General features: G+C 44.9%; 1 protein-coding gene across 7 annotated transcripts in view; it reads right to left on the bottom strand.

The window, feature by feature from the left end:
- The window catches only part of AGAP1 (ArfGAP with GTPase domain, ankyrin repeat and PH domain 1), a 303,821-nt gene that overhangs the window by 201,132 nt on the left and 81,194 nt on the right, over window positions 1-21,495 (bottom strand). For all 7 annotated transcript variants that reach the window (XM_066322379.1, XM_066322381.1, XM_066322380.1 and 4 more), the window contains exons 2-3: window positions 7,676-7,734; window positions 3,570-3,657 (exon numbers count right to left, since the gene is read on the bottom strand). In XM_066322379.1, the coding sequence (XP_066178476.1) occupies window positions 3,570-3,657; window positions 7,676-7,734 (147 nt within the window). The remainder of the gene's footprint in view (window positions 1-3,569; window positions 3,658-7,675; window positions 7,735-21,495) is intronic.

Below are 21,495 nucleotides of genomic sequence, written 5' to 3'. Positions count from 1 at the left end.
TTTTTGTTACAGGCTGATAACTTATTTTCATACTACTTTCATGACATGCTTCAAAGAGAAGGCTGAGGGTGATACTTCATTTAATATTTTAATACTAAACCTGACCATTCCTGCCATTTAGATGATAAACTGCTCGTTGTGGTACTGAAAAAAAGTTATGTGGTGAAGGCTGCAATAGTATAAAAATATTTTTAGGTCAAATTTGGGAAGAGAGTAAACGATCACAGCCTTCTGAAAAAAAAAATCAAAGGCTTTATTCTGTACCTTTTACTGGGGGAAAATATGATTTTTATCGTAAGTTCCTCCACAAAGAGATGAAACTTCCACTGACTGCAACAGCTACTTACTGCCTCAAGTGGGGATGGCATTTATGCTTTTTAAAACACTGAACATAATTACTCCACATGAAATGAATAAATGACTCTTAAATAAATCCCAAAGTATGTAGAGAAAAATCCTCCTTTTTTTGTCATCCCAGCTGAGATCCCAATTTGTCTGATGTTTTATTAGACTCACTGGAAAACAAAGTACTGAAATAATCATGACACAAAATATTCACAGACATGCCAAAGATGTGGAAAAGCCTTTAAGTTATGTTTCACACCTCTGTGGCTTTTTGGAAACAAAACCCAAACAAGTAACAGAATCCTCCAGACACTCACTACTCCTGTAAACTTCAGTTCACCTTGGTCTGCAAAGAATGCAGTCTCAAATTCCACACACACCACACATTTCCCTTCGCTCCTACAGGCAGAATTCAATTTTAGATGGGGGGAAGTGAAACCACAGCATTTCCCACACTTGTTTCAGCAGGTAAAGCACCCAGCAGTAGTAGCTTTTCATCAATCACTTAGCAGGTCCTTGGTAGATCACAATTCCCTAGGATTCTTTTATTTCCCATCGTTTCCTTCTTGTATCATCACAGAAAAACTGAATGTCCCAAACTACTGAAATCCCCCATTTACAACAGGGTAACACATTGCTGCTTTTCTTACATCTGATTTAAAATATGTCACTCAGCAGCACAGCTGAGTGCATTTTAAATATGCAAAGGAAGAGTCTCAAGGCCGTTTTTCTTCGTAATAAAAACTTACTCTTTGAGAAAACGAAGGTTTGCAAGTTACAAGCACATGAGGGACTGAAAAGTTCTGAACAGAAATAAAAACTGGGGCAGGCAGAGAAAGAAAACTCTGCTGTGAAGTGTGTGATTCCTCCTCATGGTGGGGAGGTGGTGATGGGCAGCAAGAGAAATCCCGCACTTAGAGAGCTGATGGAAACTTGAACCCGTCTTTACACAGTTAAAATTCACTGACTGGAATGCTGAAGCCTTCAAGGCCTACAGGAGATGTGGCACTTGCCTCATGCAGGGTAGGTTTGGTGGCAATTGTAGCAATTTAGAAAGCAAAGATGAGCAGGAATAGCAGTCCCTGGCCCTAATCACCACTTTCACGTGAAGCAAATCTCCATCACTTCACCCATTAGGCACTAATTTTATGATGCCTGATAAATTTAGCTGTTGGGAAGCCATTCCAAGCCAGTAAACTTGGGGTTTTTTCCTTAACTGATCAAGCAGCTGACACCTTAACATCCGACATACATCCTCCTCTTTACTCGATTTAACAACCTGGCACGTTTACAGGCACTCAGAAAAGGGAGAGGGAGGACCCACAAGGGTCTCCAACATAAAGGATTACACTTTCTGTTCTAGGGGCTTGTTTGAAGGACCTGAAAGTGCTCAAGGCTGTGTTGGACAGGGCTTGGAGAAACCTGAGATAGTGGAAAAGTGTCCCTGCCTGTGGCAGGGGATGGAAGAGGGTGAGCTTTTAAAGGCCCCTCTAACCCAAACCACTCTGTGGTTCTGTGATTCTCAACAGAGAAGTAAAACACTACCAAAGCACCACTACAGATGTTTGCTGAGCATAATTTATATGGGTTGAGTTTCCTTTAATGTTGACTTGATTGGAAACCTTGACCTTATCCCTCACAAGGCGAATCAGAGCTCTTAATTATTCCAGTTTTCCTCCTGTTAATGAAATGCAACAGGGTCATTAGTGAGGCTTGTCAGCCACACTTATGTGCAGAGAAATGATTTGACACTGCTTTTGTCATCTAATCCTTTCAGGAAAAACAGTCACAACGTCACTCCAACACTGTAAATAAAAATCCTTCAAGACAAAGAGGACAGATGGCAACACTCCCAAGGAATATCACCTAAAATATTCATCCTTTGGAAGGAGAGAAGGGTTAGCCCTGTCAACAGTCAGTGGATTTGAATCCTCCAAGGGAAAAAACCCAACACAAATATTGTCTGTTCATAAAGTGAGGGAAGAGATCTGTCAGGAAAGTGATTTTTGCTATACTCAGTGACACTACACCCTCTATCAGCATTTCTCACTATCAGCATCCAGAAGCATGATCCACACACACTTCTGTGCAGAGGCTCAATTGCTATCATCAATTATTATTGTCAGTTCCAGCTACAAACCAGCTAAAACATTTAGGGCAAACTTACAAACTGCAAGACCTCAGTGGCAGGGCAATTCCACAGGAAAAGCCTTGTCCATATCCCTCCCTTCCCCTCTCCTCCCATTTTAACTACAATTCCAAGTTGTTAAAATGTCAACTACCAAGCTAAACCAGCTTCCTGTGGCAAGAGTTAATTAGAAACAAATGTTATCAGAGATGCATGAAACTACAAACTACTGCTCAAGAGACGACTACAGCAAGAGACAAAAACAGTGAGATGCACTAAAGACTTGAAATCAAAAGGAAACAACTCAAAATGATACACAAAACAAGGGGAAAAAAAACGCTCTAGTACAGAAACCACCATCTGTCCCTTCAAAACGAGAGCTGCCATGAAGACAATGTATAGTTACCTGCATCCATATCTGCAAAGAAGGGAACAGCCAGTAAGGAAAAGAAGGAACCAGAAATTCAGTGTCTCAGAGTTGGATTTAAAAGTTCATAAGGAGAACAGATAAAGAAAAATAATCAAAAAAGTATTTACTGTAAGATTAAACCTTGATATGGTAATGTGACATTTTTGATTTCAAGCTATAAACTTGGATTAATGTTAAACACTACAGCATACAAATTAATTTTCTATGCTATGAGAACATTAAAAAAAAAGACCAAATATTTAATATATTAAACAATAGGCAAGTTACACCTTTATGTTTCAGCTGGTAAAGATTTTTTTATTCTCCCAACATCATGATTGTACAGAAATCTACCACTACAGACAGTAATTGTGGCTTTCAACAGCCCAAGTGAAAGCAGCAGCACTACTGAGAGCAGTCAACTCCTCTCCACCAGGACTAATTCCCATATGGACACAAACTAGGGCCAAAGTATTTAAAGGATGCTGAGCAGTTATGGAAAATCTACAATTACACCCATTGTACATATTTAGCTCGGGCTGGAGAATGTTAAAGCAAAAATCCCCATGAATTTGGAAGTAGCACATCGGGGTTTTTTTTGCTAATTCATTTCTGCATGATCAAAAATGAGCAAGGATGTGTAGCTTGTGGGGGAAGAATAAGAGTGGGATTTGTGTGTGCACATACCTTCAGGTGACTCCTCCTGGACATAGGTGCCCGTCAGGTACCGGTGCACCAGCGCAGACTTCCCACTCGCCAGGTTTCCCACGATCCCCTGGAATTAAAAATGAAAATAAGGAACAAAAATTTCAACTGCAGTTAGTCCCCGTAAAAGACAGTGCATTCAAGCAAAATCTTCACATGGAAATAACTTCCCAAACAGACGTGGGGCAAAATACGCCAAGAGAGGAAATAAACGGCAGAGTGGTTTGAGGTGGAAAGGACCTTAGATCACCTTGTTCCACCACCTTCCACCATCCCAGGCTGCTCCAAGCCCCATCCAGCCTGGCCTTGGACACTTCCAGTGATCCAGGGACAACCTGTGCCAGGGCCTCCCTACCCTCACAGGGAAATATTTCAGCCCAACCCCACAGGAATTTTCTTCCTGGAGGCGCTCAAATGCCAAAAGCCTTGAAGGTGTTTGGGGTTTGTGGCTTTAAAGGGGTGCACAGAGCTGAGGACACTGTGCTCCCTTCTTTCCCCTTCTGAAACAAACCCAGCCTGCTCTGTTCTCTCCTGTTTACTCGACCCTCGCCAGAGGTTTGGAACACAAGGTCCCAGGAGAGAAGATGAACTCTGCTGATCTGGCCGAGATTGCCAAACGGGCCGAGGCAGCAGCAAGGAGCTGCACGTCACTGCACATTCTCTACCCCATCCTCTTAATCCTAACTGGCAAGAAGCCTCCCTCCTTATCAAAAATGGCTTGGCAGGACCCGGCCGCGTGTGCTGGCACCCTAATCACACCGAATTCTCCCCTGCCTTGGGCTGACCCCACAGCGTGGGCAGCAGGGATCCTGGCAGAGCGATCCTGGGATGAGTCACAGGAAGAAAACAACATCTCTAACGTGTCCCTTACCCCCAGAACATGAAGCAACCCCTCAAATTAATGACTTTTCCCTCCATTCTATGCCCATGAACTGCAGTACATTTGTCTACTCCCACTCACACCACAAAGCCACCGAGACCTGAGGGAAGCCTGTGAGTAACCAGCCTGGCCTTGGCACCTCTCGTCGTCACCAAATTGACACCATCTCTCCTTCCATACAAAACTTCCCGATGAGAAGTTCATTCCCACTGTTTCTTTGCCTACAACAATGTACAGAACCTCCCCTGTTTAGGATTCATCACCACTGAAAAAGTTAATTTAGTGTGTGAAAGCTGAACTGCATATTTAATGGTCTACACACTTGGCCAAGACACAGTTTTCCAGTGAAAACTTCACTTAGAAGTGATTAGCCTTGTGTGGATGGAAATTAATATTATTTTCTACTACACTTGTGCCAAAACTGCAACTGCCAGGCACAACAGAAAAACACCAACTTAGGGGTCCAGACAGAGGCAACATCCCATGGTGGGATGTCTTATTCTCTCCAGAGACCCCCCAGTATTTGAAAGACATCAAATGATTCAAGAGCACAATTTTATATTTTTAATTTTTTTAAATATCCAGAAGGTCATACCAGGTTACACCATTTGACAGCACTTCAGGTTCTCTGACACATTCCTACAAAGTAAGAGCGATAAGTCTACACTGGGGGGAAAAAAGAAGAAAAAAAAAAAAATCTGACTTCTAATAAAATTCCTCTCTTCGTCAGCATTAATATTTGCTTTAAGGCTGATCCCCCACAGTATGACAAAAATGCCAGCCTGTTTTCATATTCCTCTCTGCCCTGTTTTATACACAAACAATCCGAGTCATCACCATTTATTTATGGATATGTCTGAAATGCACCAAGTTATGACAAGCATGTTAGGGAACAAAAATACCACCCTAACCCAGTTCAGAGAGGAGAAAATTCAGCTACAACTTACTGCTCTTTTCAGTTATGACTTGTGCAACACTGAATCATTTATTTCCATGTGCCAGACATGCTGCAAAACAAACCCAAGCCACTCTGCCCATTCCTCCTAAAGCCTGTTGGGAAAAATCAGAAACTGTATTGATGGCACTTGGCATTTTAAAGCTGCCCAGGAGAGGAGCCTGACTGTACTTTGCATATTTCTTTGCAAGAAAATCAGTGATTTTATCCAGAAATACCTCATGTTTATTCTGCCTAACACACCCTTATTTACCATAAGAATAAACAGAAATAATCAGAATAATCAAATAATCAGAAATACCAAAGGTAGTGGTCTCACCATGCTCTTGACCACAATAAAAGCATCAAAGTCCAGAAGTAAAACTCAAATACTGGATCAGCAGAAAGCAGTTATAGAATCCCAGACTGGTTTGGGTTGGAAGGGACCTTAAATCTCACCCAGTTACAACCCCTGCCATGGGCAAGGACACCTTCCCCTATCCCAGGTTGCTCCAAAGCCCATCCAAGGTGGCCCTGAATATCCTTCTGAGCACTGGAAAGAAACCAAGCCTCATGTTGCTAAAAAAAGGAGGCCAAGACTGGTGTTCTTTCCTCAAAGACACGCTGAAAAATACCTCCTCCCTTTATTGCAGCCCTGGGGGCTTCCTCTGCTCTCCCAAAGCCACTTTCTGTTCCCTTTAAAACCCTGCAGAGCCCAAAGGGTACAACAGCCAGTCTAGAAATAAAGTCATTATCAACCAACCACCTCGATTTAAGGACCTCCCAGCCTGTGCAGGAGGACAGCCTCTCCCTTTGACACAGCCCTGCTGTTCCTCAGGCACAAGGAGCACCCAGGAGGGGCTGAAGCAAGGGGATGACACAGAGGTGACTCAGGGCCCTGACCCCTCCCCAAGGGCAGATGTGCAGGAAAGGCAGAGCAGATTTCAGCCGGGCTTCCTAATTTACCCTTCCTGCTGGAGCACAAGTTCACAGGCACAGCTGGCACTGCTGGCCTCCACCGTTTACAGTGCTATAATCAAATTAGTATTTTTGTAACAGCACAAGCTCTGCTTTTACCCTTGGACAGCCATCTCGTGGCACGCTGACCACTGCAAATCAATTCTCTGCAGCAGCAACACAGCTGAAATCTGCTCTCCCAGCCCTGCTTCAGACAACACAGGGGCCACACACCCAAGGGGAACACTCGTGAGATACCACAAGAGAAAAACGGACCCCGAGACCATCACCTGGTGCTTGGTAATTGTTTGTGTTCAGAATCACAACATGGAGTATCTGCAGCTCTGCTCTCACCTGCAATTCCCAATTTTCTTGGTGGGTGCTGTGAATCAGCAGGGCTCAGAGAAGGGGAAGGGATGTGCAAGGAAACCCAGGATAAGCCAGCTAACAGTGTTGGACTCCTATCCAACCAACATCTTCCAGTCCTGAATTCCTGGTTTTTTCATTGTGTGAGGTATTTGGGGTCTTCAAAATGACACCAATCTGTTTAACAAAACGTGGCGACTCTTCCTGTATAAGGGAATTACATCCACTGACTGCCAGATTTTTCCTGTACTCACCTTGAGCGCTGCCAAAATCAAAACAGCCACAGAACTGTAGTTGTGAGGATGCTGCTCCCATTAGAATGCCTCTCTAAGTGCATTTATCCTGATAAGTGTGGCCTTGCAGATTCTCTCACCTCTATAAGAACACTATTATCAACACACATTTGGGAAAGGTTTCAATTCTTCAAAGAGAGAGAGAATAAACATTTGGTCCTTTAAGAAATCATGAAAACTTATTATGGGGAGATAAAATGAGTCATGTCAGCTGCTAGCTTCCACTGCCCTCATAAGACTTCCCTGCTGAGAAGATCCCCCTCGGAAGCTGCTTCGTGGAGTTAAACAAATTCAAACAGCAATAAAATACTGTGAGGTCTTTGAAGTACAATTAAGATAACTATTGAATATACATCATGTTCATAAAGATAGCCTCAACCCTGGCTTCCAGAGTGAGCCTGAGGGGGCTTGGAGCAACGTGGGATAGTGGAAAGTGTCCCTACCCATGGGAGGGTGGAATGAGATGGGTTTTGAGGTCCCTCCCAATCTAAACCCTTCTGTGAGCCTATAAAAGATACGTAGAGGAAAAATTCTTTACTTATTAAAACTGCTTTCTACATTTTTTCCCCAACAGCAGCTCAAATGAAGCATGGAAGGTCCCCACTTGTGTGTGACATTTCCAGGATGTTTTCCAAGACAGGAGCAAACATGAACTCACCACTTTCAGCTCCGGTACAGATCGGCTCAGTGTCCATTCCTGGCTATTTACAAAGGCATCTGTGGAAGAAGAAAACATTCCCAACATCAGGATAATGACATTTAATGCCCTGCTGAGCACAATTTCATGCCACAGCTTCGGGAACGCGAGACCAAAGGCCACGCCTGGTTCTTGGGAGGCTGACAGTCCAACATGACAAAAACCAGGGGTTTGGGGAAACGATAGAAAAAATGCCAGAAATTCCCACTCTGCACGGATCTGCTCTCAGCAGCAAGTGCTCTCACATCATCAGCAGGCTCAAACCAACTCCAGGCCCCTGGAGTTGTGCAAAGGCTCTTGTACCTGGTTAAACCATTTCCACGACAACACATTCCTTCCCCTACAGGAAAAGCCTTAGATTTGTCACATTACTTGTCACCAACTGCAGTAACTGCTCCACCCAGGTAAATAAGAAAATTTGCTGGTTCTGAAACATGTTATTTCCTACTGCACATCACACTTAATGTCAGCAACTGCAGCAACCAGAATCAGTGGGAACATCCCTGCTCAGGCAGGGGAAAATCTCTCTTTACTCTCATTCCTCAAACATGTTATTTTTTCAGTAGCATAATCTAGGCAGAAATGAACCCCAGAGCCATTAACTACAAAATTAATTAGAAACTACTTGGGGCAGGGGTTGATTCTTAGAAGAAAGGCAAATTTATCACTGCTCCCAACAGAAATCCAGCTCTTTGGGCTGCATCTGGCCGCAGTCTCACTGATGATTCCACACCGAAGAACAGAAATAAGTATCTGTTTTTCTGTATTTAAAAGCTTTCACGGTGTTGGTCCTTTCATAAGGCCTGGTCAGCTGTAAGCAAACAGTGATGTTGATGTTACAAACCCAGTGTGGGTCCTGATTTAACCCCTCCACACCACGTAAACCAGCTGAATGCCTGTGCTGCACAGGATGCTCCTACTGAGCACAACAGCTCCAGCCCCACGGCAATGGGGCAGCACGGACATTCCCCGTGTTCCCATCAATTCCTGATGCCACAGGAAGTGACAGCTGGAACGTGACACCTGACTGTGTTTTTAAGGAAGTCACTTCAGGTCCTGCAAGCCACTGCTTCCCCTCAAATACACCCATCAGCAGGAGGAGAGGGCTGTGTAATTTGATTTTTTGATCTGGAGAGTAAAGAAATTGGAGGCAATTTCCTACTCCAGATGCGACCCTCACTGACTTCAGAAACCATCCAAGCTTTCCCAGCATCCTCCTAAAAATGCAAAGCAGACTTGTTCTTCCCAGTGTATCTCTATTAAATATATGGCTTTTGCCTCAATATTCCGGAAAGATCTATTAGCTGGGAATTAGGAAACCTCCCGTTTTACGTGACACATCCCTTTGTATTTCAGCCATGAATAAATCCTGTGTGGATCTGTATGAAAACACACGGAAAATAATCCCTATTTTGGTACAGAGATGAGCTGCCTCCCACACACTCACTGGCAGGGAAAGGAAAACCAAAGACTCAGAGTGAAATGCTCTCAAGACTTGGGTTAACCTTTGGCATTCCAGGTGCAAGAGAAGACACTGTGGTCATACAGCTCCTGTTCCACGAAGTCCCACTGGAGCAAAACCCCCAGGGAGACCTTTCTGTACCACACTCAGGAGACAGTAACTTGAGATGGAGACAAAACAAGCAGCAACTTCCATTTGGGAACACTGCATGCAAGACCTGCTCATGATCAAGGCATGCCAAAGGGACCACAGCTTGGTCTGGGATGTCTGCCTACCCTCCTGTGGGAAGGGATGTCTTCCCAGACAGGGAGAAATGGAACGGCGAGCTTTAAATGGGGTACTGGGAAAAATCCCACTGCCCTAACAGGAAACTATCAACTCTCACGGTTTGCTTTGAGCTGCTGTGGATTTGGGAAGGAGCAGCCAAGGCTGAATGAGATGAGGAGGTTTCAGCTCATCTCCAGACTCTCAGGAGTCAAGGAAAACCATGAGAGTCAGGCAGGTATTACCCCTGACTCATAGAGGTTTAGGTGTGCAAAGCAAACTTGGAGAGCTCCCTATTAACGTCAACGAGCTTCCATAAAAGAGAACCACTGGATTTTATCACCATGGAAGATTAAAATAAAGTGAGTGAGCAAATCACTGCTACTCACTCGGAGAGCTGCAAAAAAAAACCTGCCAAGCCGAAGGGCAGCTGCACAAGGGTAACGAGAACGTCACAAATCCTGTCGCTTTTCTCTATAATAAAAACCTTAAAATATTGTTTTGGAAGAACTGCGCTTTCCAAAAGGACAAATCAGGGAGGCAATGAAAGCTAAAATTCCAAAAAGCACAGAAGACAAAGCAGAAGGTGGGCAGCTGCAGAAAAGAAGGATTACTCAGCCCCAGCCCAAGGATGTGGATTTATTCCTCCTACTTGGTCCTTCCTTCATCAAAATGTACCAAAACCAGGACCTTCCAAAACTGTATCAGGTCTCAAGGACCCTCCATATGGGCAACAGATGCATTTTAATCCTGATTAGCAATATTAGAAATAAAATTCACTTGACAAGGTGCTAGACTTCTTGACAAAGCTACCTTCCCTTTCTCTGCTAAGCCCTTGGTTCACAGGTTCTGAGTGTCCAAAATACTTGAGAATGGCTGAAATTCCATTTTATTGCCAAACTGTGCCTGCTAAAAAAAAAAAAAAAAAAAAAAAAAAAAAAAAAAAAAAAAAAAAACACCCAAACAAAACGGCCCCCCCCCAAAAAAAAAACCAACCCCCCAAAAAACCAAAACCAAAAACACCAGCCCCAAACACCATGACCTCAACCCAACTAATTTAAACTGAATTCTCTCATTTCTATTATCCTCAATTTGCCGTAAATTTACAGAAGGTCTTCCAGTGCCCTTTAAAAAGATAAAGCAAACTCATTTCTGTGAGGAGATCTATGAGATTCCTTTACACTGACATGTTTACAAGGATTTACCACGGCTGAAGACAGAACACGGCAGGAAACAGCACCTGGTCCCTTTAGCAGTGCGAACTTTGTGTGCCGTCACTGGGGTGGACGTGGAAGCACCCTCTACACAACTCAGTTTCTAGGAAGGCCTCAGGAGAGACTGGTTTATTCCAAGAGCCACTGAAGTTAAGGTGAAAAGGTCAAATACTCACAGACAGAACATCACAAACAGGTTTGGGGATTATTTTCCTAAATAAAGAAAACTAACTTAGAGCTACAGCACGGAACAATGGATCCATCAAACTGGAGCACGCAGAGCCCAAATGGTGCAGCCCACAAAAATCCTCTGCTGCAGCTGCAACCCCCACCAGCACATGTTGATTTGAACACATTGGAAGAGATTTGCATAATAAATAGAACCACATGTATGAAGTTGATCAACTGGGGTGCTGTTTGCATTACTGCCCAGCTCTGGAATTCCAGTGAACTCAACCTTCACGTCCCACTACAGGCTCCACACATGCAAGGGATTACTTCTGTCAATAATTAATCGCAGTTGCAAGTGCTGCTCCTTTCATTTCTGCATCACTGATCAAAAGCTTCAAATATTCATGGTGTCACTCGTGTTGTTTTAGAACGTGCACCAAGAGATGGTTTAAGCTGCATTTCCTACGTGAAGTTTACTACTGTGCCACAACAGCCTTCATTTCTTTTTCACCAATTCTTCTGGTTTTATTTCTACCACTACACCAAAGCATGAACTCCAAGAGAATCCTTGGCTGTTGTAAAACCTCAGTTCAGTAACTCAGCCCCACCCAGAGGAACCTTCTTAATGCCAGTATTATGAATGAGATGTCGACTTTGGATCCCCCACATGAGTCCCAGAATGGTTTGGGTTGGAAGTAACCTTAACGCTCATCCCTTGCACCATGGGCATGGGGGACACCTCCCACTATCCCAGGTTGCTCCAAGCCCTGTCCAAACTGGCCCTGGACACTTCCAGGGATGGGCCAACACCTGCTGAGCTGAAATCCTGGGGTTTGAGGGCCACTCTTGCCCAAGTGCATGCACTCCATGGCACAGGACAGCAGCTGATTCCAAGGTCTGACTGTTCAACCACTCCAGATTTAAAAGCCCTGCTTAGAATTTTCCAGCAGAAAAACCTACTCTTTCAAATCCAGGAATGACCACTAAAATCTAAATAAATATTAGCAAAATAATGTCAATGAGAGAACACAGGGTCAAGGCCAATCCCAGCATCCATGATTCAGAAGAGGGGACGGAAGTCATGAAAACCAGAAATGTTTCCCAGCCATTCCAGCAATAACCACAGCAGGGGCCTGACTGTTCAGGGTCCAGCAGTCTGCCTCATCTCATCTTTGGGTTTTTACACTGGAGACCCTCTCCTAAATTAACTCCATTTACTGCCATGGGCAACAGCAGCAAGGCAGCAAATGGGACCTCTGAGAAAAAGGTTCTAAATGGGGCCAATTAGATTTACACCACCCTCTGGGTCCATCCTGAGGGAAAAAATCCCCATCAGCCAGTGCAGTTTGTCTGTTTATTACTTTAGGAGAGCCTGGGCAGCCCCAATATCAACACAGCACTGGGCAGTGCCAGCACAGCAACCTGCCCATCACCAGCCCTTGATCCACTAACCTTGTTTTGCCCTTTTTTTCACCCGAATCTCTCACCCTTGACTAGCAAAAGGCTGAGAAGCTCAGAGCTTTCTCTTCCTCTGATCCAGATGGAAACTCAATGGCAGCCTGACCAAAAGGAGTGGTGAGGGAAGGGCAGGCAGTATCTCTGCAGGATGACATGAAAGGACTTAAATCTTTCACATTTCTTGGAAAGCTTCTTAGCAAGAGCTTCCCTCAGGCAATCTCAATGTTACTTTGCTGTCCTTCTAAATGAGGAAAAGCTGTAAATAAATAAAATATAGAAAAGCCAAGGGATTTCTCTGGAAACTCTCAGCTAAAGATCCTTTTTGCTAAAAACAAGAGCCCTCAAAAACATGGGAATGAAGTTAAAAGTACCAACAGCAACATCACACACTGCTCTCCCCTTCGAAAATTTCTGCATTACAAGCAATATTTAGAGTTTCTTCTGCTTTGAAATAAAAACCCGAGAGTGAACAGGTACAGAAAATATTCCTACGAGCTCCCACTTGCCCACAAGGATGCAGATAAGGCCACACATCTCTCTCTTGGAGCTGTATCAAAGCAGCACTTTCAGGACGCACTTCCCAAAGCTCATGTGCCGATTTTCTTAGCAAAGAGGGAAATGTGCAGCTTTTGGGTTGAGACTTGTGATCCTCCTAAAACATGCATTTTTTTTTAGGAGGGGTAATCTCACAGCACATCCTTTCCAACCCAGCCCCCAGCACCTTAAGTCAAAGCACTGAGTCAGCTTCAACAGAGAACAGCAGAAAACCATCCTGACATGTTGATTTCTAAGCTCTGCATAAAATATTATTTGGAAGATGGGGTCATGTTTCAAAAGGCTCTTTTTATGTATTTTATGGGGCTCTGAGCAAGATGGTCTAATGGGAGGTGTCCCTGCCCATGGCAAAGGTGAGACTAGTCAGACTTTAAGGTCTCTTCCAACACAAATCACCCTGGAATTCTCTGAATTTTTATATCTGTTGTGTTTGGGTTTTTAAAATCAGTTTTTATACGGGTCCTCTCTGCTCATTCACTCTGTTCCGTTACACCAAACAATAACTACAAAGCAGTAACAAATAAAACCTTTAGAAACCCACCCACAGCAGCACCAGGATGAATTCAGATTTTACTTCCTCCCTACTCAGGGTGACAGAATCATGGATCTATGGCTTTCCACTGTATGCCAGTTAGGAATTACCGCCGCAACCACCCAGCTCCAAACAGTCTCTTTTTTCCTTCTTGAACTGCAGACGTGTAATTTATAATTCCCAGGCAGTTTAGGCAAAAAGCAGCATTGCAGCTCCCTGCCGTGCTCTGGGTGGGAACTCCAGCTAGGCTCTGGGAATCACATCCCAGCCCTGCACAATGCTGTATTTACACTTCACTAGCAGCATTAATACACGCACTGCAGAAGAAGTCACCAAACCGCCACAGAGCCATTCAATTACAGCCCTAAAACCAGAGGGATTTCACGAGCTGTCAGTTTGAGACTCCTCCCATCCCCTGCCAGCGTTGTCAGCGCAGATAAAACCCCACGAGCTCTTCCTGCGTGAATGTTTGATATCGGGCAGATTTATCACCGGCCATACCCAATTCCTAATTATAAACAGGAGAACGAGGCTGAGCTTGGAGCAGTTAAGGCATCAGGAATCCGAGCCCTGCTCAGCAGAGCCTCCCGTATCTCCGACATCTGAAAAACCTTTCCCTGTAACTGAGAACTGTATTAAAGAGATATTTAGGTCAAAGCTGTAATCTCTCTTCCAGCAGCATCTGGCAGCTGCAGCAGCAGCGTTATCCTTTGTGCTGCCATGGAAACAAAAGGAGGACCAGGGATGCAAAGAGCTGCACAGGCTCCCCAGCCAGCAAGCCAGCCTTTCCCAAAATACCGTTCTGGGCTTGGGAATTGGAGAGCACTTGGCTCTCACCACGGCATTTGGGTTTTGTAATCCATTTTCAATTTGTTGAAATCAAAATATTTCAACAATTTGCTGCTGTTAACTAACACTCCCCTTCTCTCTGACATCTACAGCCACTCCACACAGCTTTCAGGTGGGTGCAGAGATGTCACTGCCCTAGGAATAACCCTATGCTTCCTACAAAAGGAATGATGGATAATATATTCCCAAGCCCAATCTCATGCACAACGTTTTATATCTAACCCCACCAAATGATTTGTTTTGCCCTTAAATATAATGTAGCTCCAACCCTGCCTACTCATCCTAACCCTCCCCACCCCGCAAAACAAAATCCTAAAACCAAACAGAGCAGATATTTTGCCTGTAGGCTTTTTATAAGGAAAAATAAATTACATGCTTAACAATGAAAACTTCCCATTCCCTGTATTTTCCCAGTGGGTTGGGTTCTGGAGCTGACACACACAGTCAGTGTAAGAGAAATTAAAATCCCACAGATGAAACCACAGTTTTCTCCTGAGACAACTCTGCCGTGGGAGAAGGACAGAGCACGTCAACAAGGGATGTCTGGAGTGAGGACTGTCAGGAATACAACTCAATTCCAATCAAATGCACATTTCCTAACACATCTCTCAGAGAAATGTGGCACTGGAAGTCTGGGCCAGCCTCTTTTCCAACAGGCAATGACAACCCCACCAAGAGGTTGAAAGGAATATAAAAAGCAGACAAAGAGAAAATGAAAGCATCCCTGTAGTACAACTGCTCCCCGCTCCAATAAAACTGGGAAAGGAAATTACCATCTCTGCAGCGCAGTGGAGTAACATCTTTTTTTTTTTTTTTTTTTTTTTTTTTCCAGGCAATAAACAATATTTCCTAAGGGCCAAATCCCCACAGAAGATCAGCTAAACACAGAACCACAGCAGTAGTGGAATCCAGGAAGAAAAAGAAGGCACTGGAGATGGAATGTTTGGTAAATGCCTTATGTTGTTAGGTCTGCCCAAAAGCAGGGCAGTGCCAGAGGTGGGGTCTGTTTTCTCCCATCTCCTACCTCAAGGGAAGGGCAGTGCTAGCACAGGAAAGATGGAACTTTGAAAGCTGGAATCCACATGGAACTGGGTGAAAATCTGGCAATAAAGTTCTCAGCTGTCGAAGTCACACTCAAGACAGGCAGGAGGGAAAACGCATGTCCCAGGATGCCCACAGTAGCCAAAATGAGACCCTTCAAAAACCACAGCCTGGGCTGCCTTTCCTGGCTACAGACACAAACAAGGAATTAGCCTTTCTTATTCAAATATGAGTATTAATGAGGAACCTCCCTGAGAAGCATCAAAGATGAAAAGGGACAGCTTCTGCAGTTGGCACAAGAAGAATCGACAACAAAGGATAAATTAAACAAGATGAAGTGGGGGGAAAAGAGCATTTTGAAAGAATATAGAAACAGATTTATCTGGCAAGAAGAAAGTCACAATAGAGATAAAAAAAAAAAAAAAAAAACAAACAAAAAAAAAAAAAAAAAACCAAAGAGGATTTGCTGGGCAGGCTAAAAAGACTTTTAGCTTTTCAGATAGGTAAGAATGCCTGCAGCTCAAAAAATAAACCCAGCAAAAAATTAGTAAGGGGAACTTGATGACTACTTGGTAGAGAAGAAAATGGAATCATGGAATATCCTGAGCTGGAAGGAACCCACAAGGATCACTGATCCAACCCCTGGCCCTGCAGAGACATCCCAACAATCCCACCCTGTGCACCCGTTGGAGTGATGTCTAAACCCTCCTGGAGCTCTGGAAGGGTTGGGAATGTGCCCATTCCCTGGGAGCCTGGGCAGTGCCCAGCACCCTCTGGGGAAAGAACCTTTTCCTGATCTCCAGCCTGACCCTGCCCTGGCACAGCTCCAGAAGCAGTATGAAAAAAACCCCAAGTACACAGTAAGGCAGCGTGTGCAGGATTCCCACCACCGGGATTCCACAGAGGAGACTGTCCTGGGCTAACACCTGAGCATCACCAAAATATAAGCAGCAGACGGCAGTAAATGAGCAAAACCACAGCAGCCTTGGCGGGAGGGAAGGCACAGAAGTGAGGAGAGAAAAGGAGTATCAAGTCATGCTCAATAGAAAGGTGACAAAAGTACAAACACTGGCGAGTGACAGACACCAAATCGCAGACTAAAAACTGACAAGGGCCTGGAGTGCCAGGACAAGGGGGAATGGCTTCCCACCGCCAGAGGGCAGGGACAGATGGGGTATTGGGAAGAATATCCTTCCCTGGGAGGGTGGGCAGGCCCTGGCACAGGGTGCCCAGAGAAGCTGCGGCGGCCCTGGATCCCCGGCAGTGTCCAAGGCCAGGTTGGACACTGAGGCTTGGAGCAGCCTGGGATAATGGAAAGTGTCCCTGCCCATGGCAGGGGTGGAATGGGATGAGCTTTAAGGTCCCTTCCACCCCAAACCATCCTGGGATTCTGTGAACAAGCAGCTCAGACAGAGGCAGCCTTTTCCTATAAACACAAGCCTTAATGTGTTTCACTCACAGCTGTGCGTCTCTGCTAAGGACACCGCCAAGGTCCTACAGGGACTCGCAGCTCAGTTGTCTTTGGGATTATAACAAAAGGGAAAACTACGGGGCTGGGTTTTAATCTGCCTCTCACCAGTTTCACAATGTGCTTCTTGATCCTTAACTAGGAAGGGAGAAACAAGAGTGACTCCATCTTTACCTCCCCCTCCTCTCTCATGCTGATCCCCCTTGGCTACCCCACTCCTCAGGGGAGCTGCTCTTGCCTGGACCAAATTCATCACCCTTTTACTGTCCCCACACCACCCTCCACAGACCTACAGCAAGTTCAAGCCACCAGGATGTCCATCTCTAACCACCAGCAGGTTCTGCTGTAGCTGTGCACCATCAGCTCTGGTTTTTCCTCTCCCTGGGCATTCATCAGTATCTTAACCTGAAGAGGCTGCAGCAGACTCCTCCAGGATTTGCTGCTGTGTCTTTTCAACATGAAAAAGAAAATCAATTATTTATCCTCAGACATGATTTCCTACTTTTAAAAAAGTTTTATGCACAAGAGGACCCTCCCTCTCATCTGATGGCAGCTCAGCTCGAGTCTTTAGCAGGAGCCATCAAAATGAAAAGATTTCCTTTGTCATCCCCTACAGAACTTGAGTAAATGTGATTTTCCCATGATTTTCCCAAAAAAGCCGAGCCTGCCCTCCCCCAATACCTCATTTATCCATCCACCTACAGACCTTACTCTCATCCCAGCTCGCTGGTTGCCCGGAGTGTGATTAATGCAGACGGAGGCAAACTCTACCCCTCATCACACCCAGGCAGCCAGGATGAAGTCAACGTGGTTTAATGGGTGTGCTCCTATAACTCGGCTGAACCCACACTCTTTCCATGCCCAGGATGTCCCCTCCCCTCCCCAGGAGCCTGCACAGGGGCGCTGGTGCCATCCAGGATTCTTTATTCTTCTGCTGCCCCGGGCCACCTGGCGCACTCACAGCACTCATGTGCCAAAACCTGCGGTACACAAGTTCAGTCACAAATCAGCTCGTGGCCCAGCCTCCTGGCTCTTCAACCCAAATCTGTGCTCTGACATCACCTGACCGTTCAGGCTGACCTTTTTCAGTGCTTTTAACTGAGGCTACGGAAAACGGGTCCAGAAGGTTTGTACAGAAGTACATCTAGAAAAACATTTCCCCTCTCCACCAGGGAAATGATGACTTGTTTATGCAACACATTTCTGAAAACATTTTTTAGAACTGTAGTCATGTCTCCCAGATTGCTATGCTGGTTGTCAAAACAGAGCCTCTTTTTCCCTGACTGTACCATATGTAATCCTAAATCCACTCTCCTTAACTTGATATCACCCATGCAAGATTTGCAGATGATTAGTGGAAAACACACAAATGAGACACTGTTCTCCAGAGAACGGCCCAGCAGGAATAATCTGACAGGGTTTGTATTTATTAGCCTGATGCACATCTAACTTGTTTAAACAATGCTTTTGTCAAATGTCAAAAAAAAAAAAAAAAAAAAAAGTAAGTGCAATCCAAGGCATGGTCTCAAAGGGAATTAATGCTGAGCTGGAAGCACTGCAAAAGCCTTGGTTACAGCAACAAGGAAACAGCGCAAAGGGGGCCCATTTTCTCTCAGTTGTGCAGAGATCCACTAGGAGAAAAGGACTGATTTCCCAAGAGCCGACCTGGAGAACCTAAAGCAGGAGTGCAGGGTGGGGAACACGTGGTCTGTGCGCATGAGAACATCTCCCTGAGCTCAAGGGGTGATGAGATGGTCCCATAAAGCTTCCCAGTACAGGCAGGGGCCCAGGGATGCTCTGTGTCCTGTCTCCCTCCCCTGGGAACTCTGCTCTGGCAGCACACCTGAGCAGTGCACACTCACCTCAGCTGCTTCAGCTGCCCAATTAGTTTTCATCTTCCTGCAACAAGGCTAACATCCACTCACTCCATTTCCTTACCCTGCTGCCCAAGAGCCTGGAAAGCCACCAAAACACTAAACCAGCACTAAAAACCTGGGACTTGGCACTGCACAGCTGAGCCAGGGATGTGTCCTGAAGCCAACAGAAAGCCAAGCAAGCAGGGGAGGGCTCAGGTCTGCCAGCACCTTTTGCATGAAAACTGCTTAAAATCAGCTAATAACAGTTAGAGAAGAAAATATGTGACTAAATTGTCCATTAGGAAAGAGTTTCCTTCCACGGCTTCCTATTTAAAAAGCACCTGCTACCACCAGGCATTTTGGAAATACAGGACCTGTGCAAGAACAAAGTATTTATTCTGGAAAAACCCAAAACAGTGCTCACATGAACTTTAGACTGAGTGACTGTAACACAAAGCCTCTTTCAGCTCTCCCCTGCAGATAAAGCGGCAGGTTTGGAGGAAACCAGAAGTGAGGAAAAACCACCAGGATGCCAAGGTCCATTCCCTATCATTCCTTTGGCTTCCCCTCCCGCCTCACCCTCCACCCGTCCATGCAGCACACACAGCACCTGCAGAATTATTGCAATGCCTGGGACCTAAATCAACACAGACTGGATATGGCAAATATCCATTCATTAATCCTTCTCCATTTGGGGCTTATAAAGCTGAATCTTTACTTTGTCAGAACTGGTAATATGACTTTTTTTTTAAAAAAAACCAACCCACTTATCCAGGAATCAGACTGTTGTGGGTCTTTGCAAAAATCCTACCCTCCGGCTACGCTCTTATTTGTGCTTCCTGGGTGAAGCCAAGAAACTCAAGTGTGTTTTCCAAGCTTCAGCAGGTCCCCATCACCTCAGGCACATACTTTAAACTCAAAGCACTGCACTAGAAATGATATCTTTAAAGGAGCCCATGCAGAGCTCAGTAATCAGAAACCAATTTTATTCACCTAAGAGACCAAACACCTCTGGTCCTTGAAGTCCTGGCTCTGCTGCCTTTCACACTCGCTATTTTCCAACATGCAAATGAGGCCTATTAAAGGATAATTTGGAAAAAATGAGCTATTTGTGCACAAGCCCTCTTGCTGCATCTTGACCTATAACGTGCTCTAGCAAACCACACTGTAAACCGAGTCCTTGCTAAACCCCTGCACCCAAACACTTAAAGGATTACTCTCCCTTCAAATTCTGTTCCCTACTAATCCTATAACCTCCTACTTCCTTGACAGGAGCTGAGAAAGGAAAGCTGGGAGCCAGTTTATATTCTTTGTCACCTCTGTGCTACTTCCTCAGGTAAACGACCCCATCACCCACTGAAATTCATTATAAAAAATTCTTTTCATGTTTAGAAAAGAAAAGAGTGCCAAAAAACCCACATGAAGATCTAAAATGTAGTTCAAAGCCAACAAGAAGGGTGTCAGGCTCTACTCCAGCAACACCACCAGCACACACTCTTAAGAAAATAATTAACACAATCAAGTGCAGCCTTAAATCCTTAATAAAACGCAGCCACTTGGAAGCAGTACAGTGGGGAAACAGAATGCAAACAGCCACGGTCTCCAGATCTCCAAAAACCACCCCAAAAGCAGCAGCGGAACACGAGACACTGACTGCACACTTCCAGAATCCACAGAGACCAGCTCTGCCCTTTCCATGGAGCTCCCAAAATCTGCTCCTGCACGAGGCCAGGGAACTGTGTCCTTAGGCTCACATACACACAGACATGTGGTTAGCACATCAAGGCAGCTACTGGGGCAGATCAAAACAATTCCTGGCTCCTCCTCCCCGTTTAAATGGATTTATTTTTTTCCCAGGCAGAGGCAGGCAGGGGGATGAGGAGCACAGCACAGGCTGCAGCTGCTGCCAGCAGCTGGAGCAGACCCCGGCAGAGCTCTACAGCATTCTGTATTTTTTTAAGCTGCAGTGCATAAGAGTTCACATCCCAGAATGAAAACAAAGCAAACCCCAAAATAAACTTCACTGTCTTACTAATTAAAGGGATTCGTTCCTCCAGGAAGGCCAACACAAACCACTGCTGTGGGGTTAAGGATTTATTTTTAGCACTCAAGCCTTCCCACATTTTTATGGAGGCTGTGCAAGAAAACCAGAGCCTGACTACCTCTGTAACATCATCAAAAGCTCTGTCTAGGAAGGGATTTTTTTTTCCCCTTAAATTTATTTGAAATGCCACAAGACATGCGCATAAGCTAAATCCCACAATCCAATAATCCTGGAATTTCTTCTGCAGCACCCACACTTCCATTCACTTTCTCGTAGCCAGGGAATTCTGACAGCCACCACAGAATCCCAAAATGGTTTGGGTTGGAAGGGACCTACAAAACCATCTCATTTCACCCCTTGCCATGGGCAGGGACACCTTCCACTTGGCCAGGTTGCTCCAAGCCTCATCCAGCCTGGCCTAGAATACTTCAAGGGATGCAGCAATTTCAACAGACATCTTACTTAACAATTCTTCAGCACATTTTTAATTGCCTTTGCTGACCTTTCCACTTAATTCCAGCAGTGGTGGGGGTTCACCATACTGCAGGTCACACTGTCAACAAATAATACTATTTATAAGATAAAAGCCTAAACTTAACAGTGACAGCCATGGGTTTGAAACCAAAAGGAAAACAAACATTTTCAAATTTACTGTCTTCACCTGTCTCGAGGAAATTGTTCCCAAAGGCACAGAATACAAAAATCTCCCTTTCCCAGTGCAAGTTCACATTTCTAACAAGCCAACAAGTTTCCACTTGTAACCTGGGCCCAAATGATGGCTGTAAGGTTGTTCCAACAGCATTACAGATTTTTTTTCTCTTGACTGCTCAAGACATCTAACCCCGGGATTAGAAAAACGGCATCAAG

The sequence above is a fragment of the Sylvia atricapilla genome, chromosome 7, assembly GCF_009819655.1.
Source record: "Sylvia atricapilla isolate bSylAtr1 chromosome 7, bSylAtr1.pri, whole genome shotgun sequence".
Lineage (NCBI taxonomy): Eukaryota > Metazoa > Chordata > Aves > Passeriformes > Sylviidae > Sylvia > Sylvia atricapilla.
This window is presented reverse-complemented; position numbering and strand designations above follow the sequence as displayed.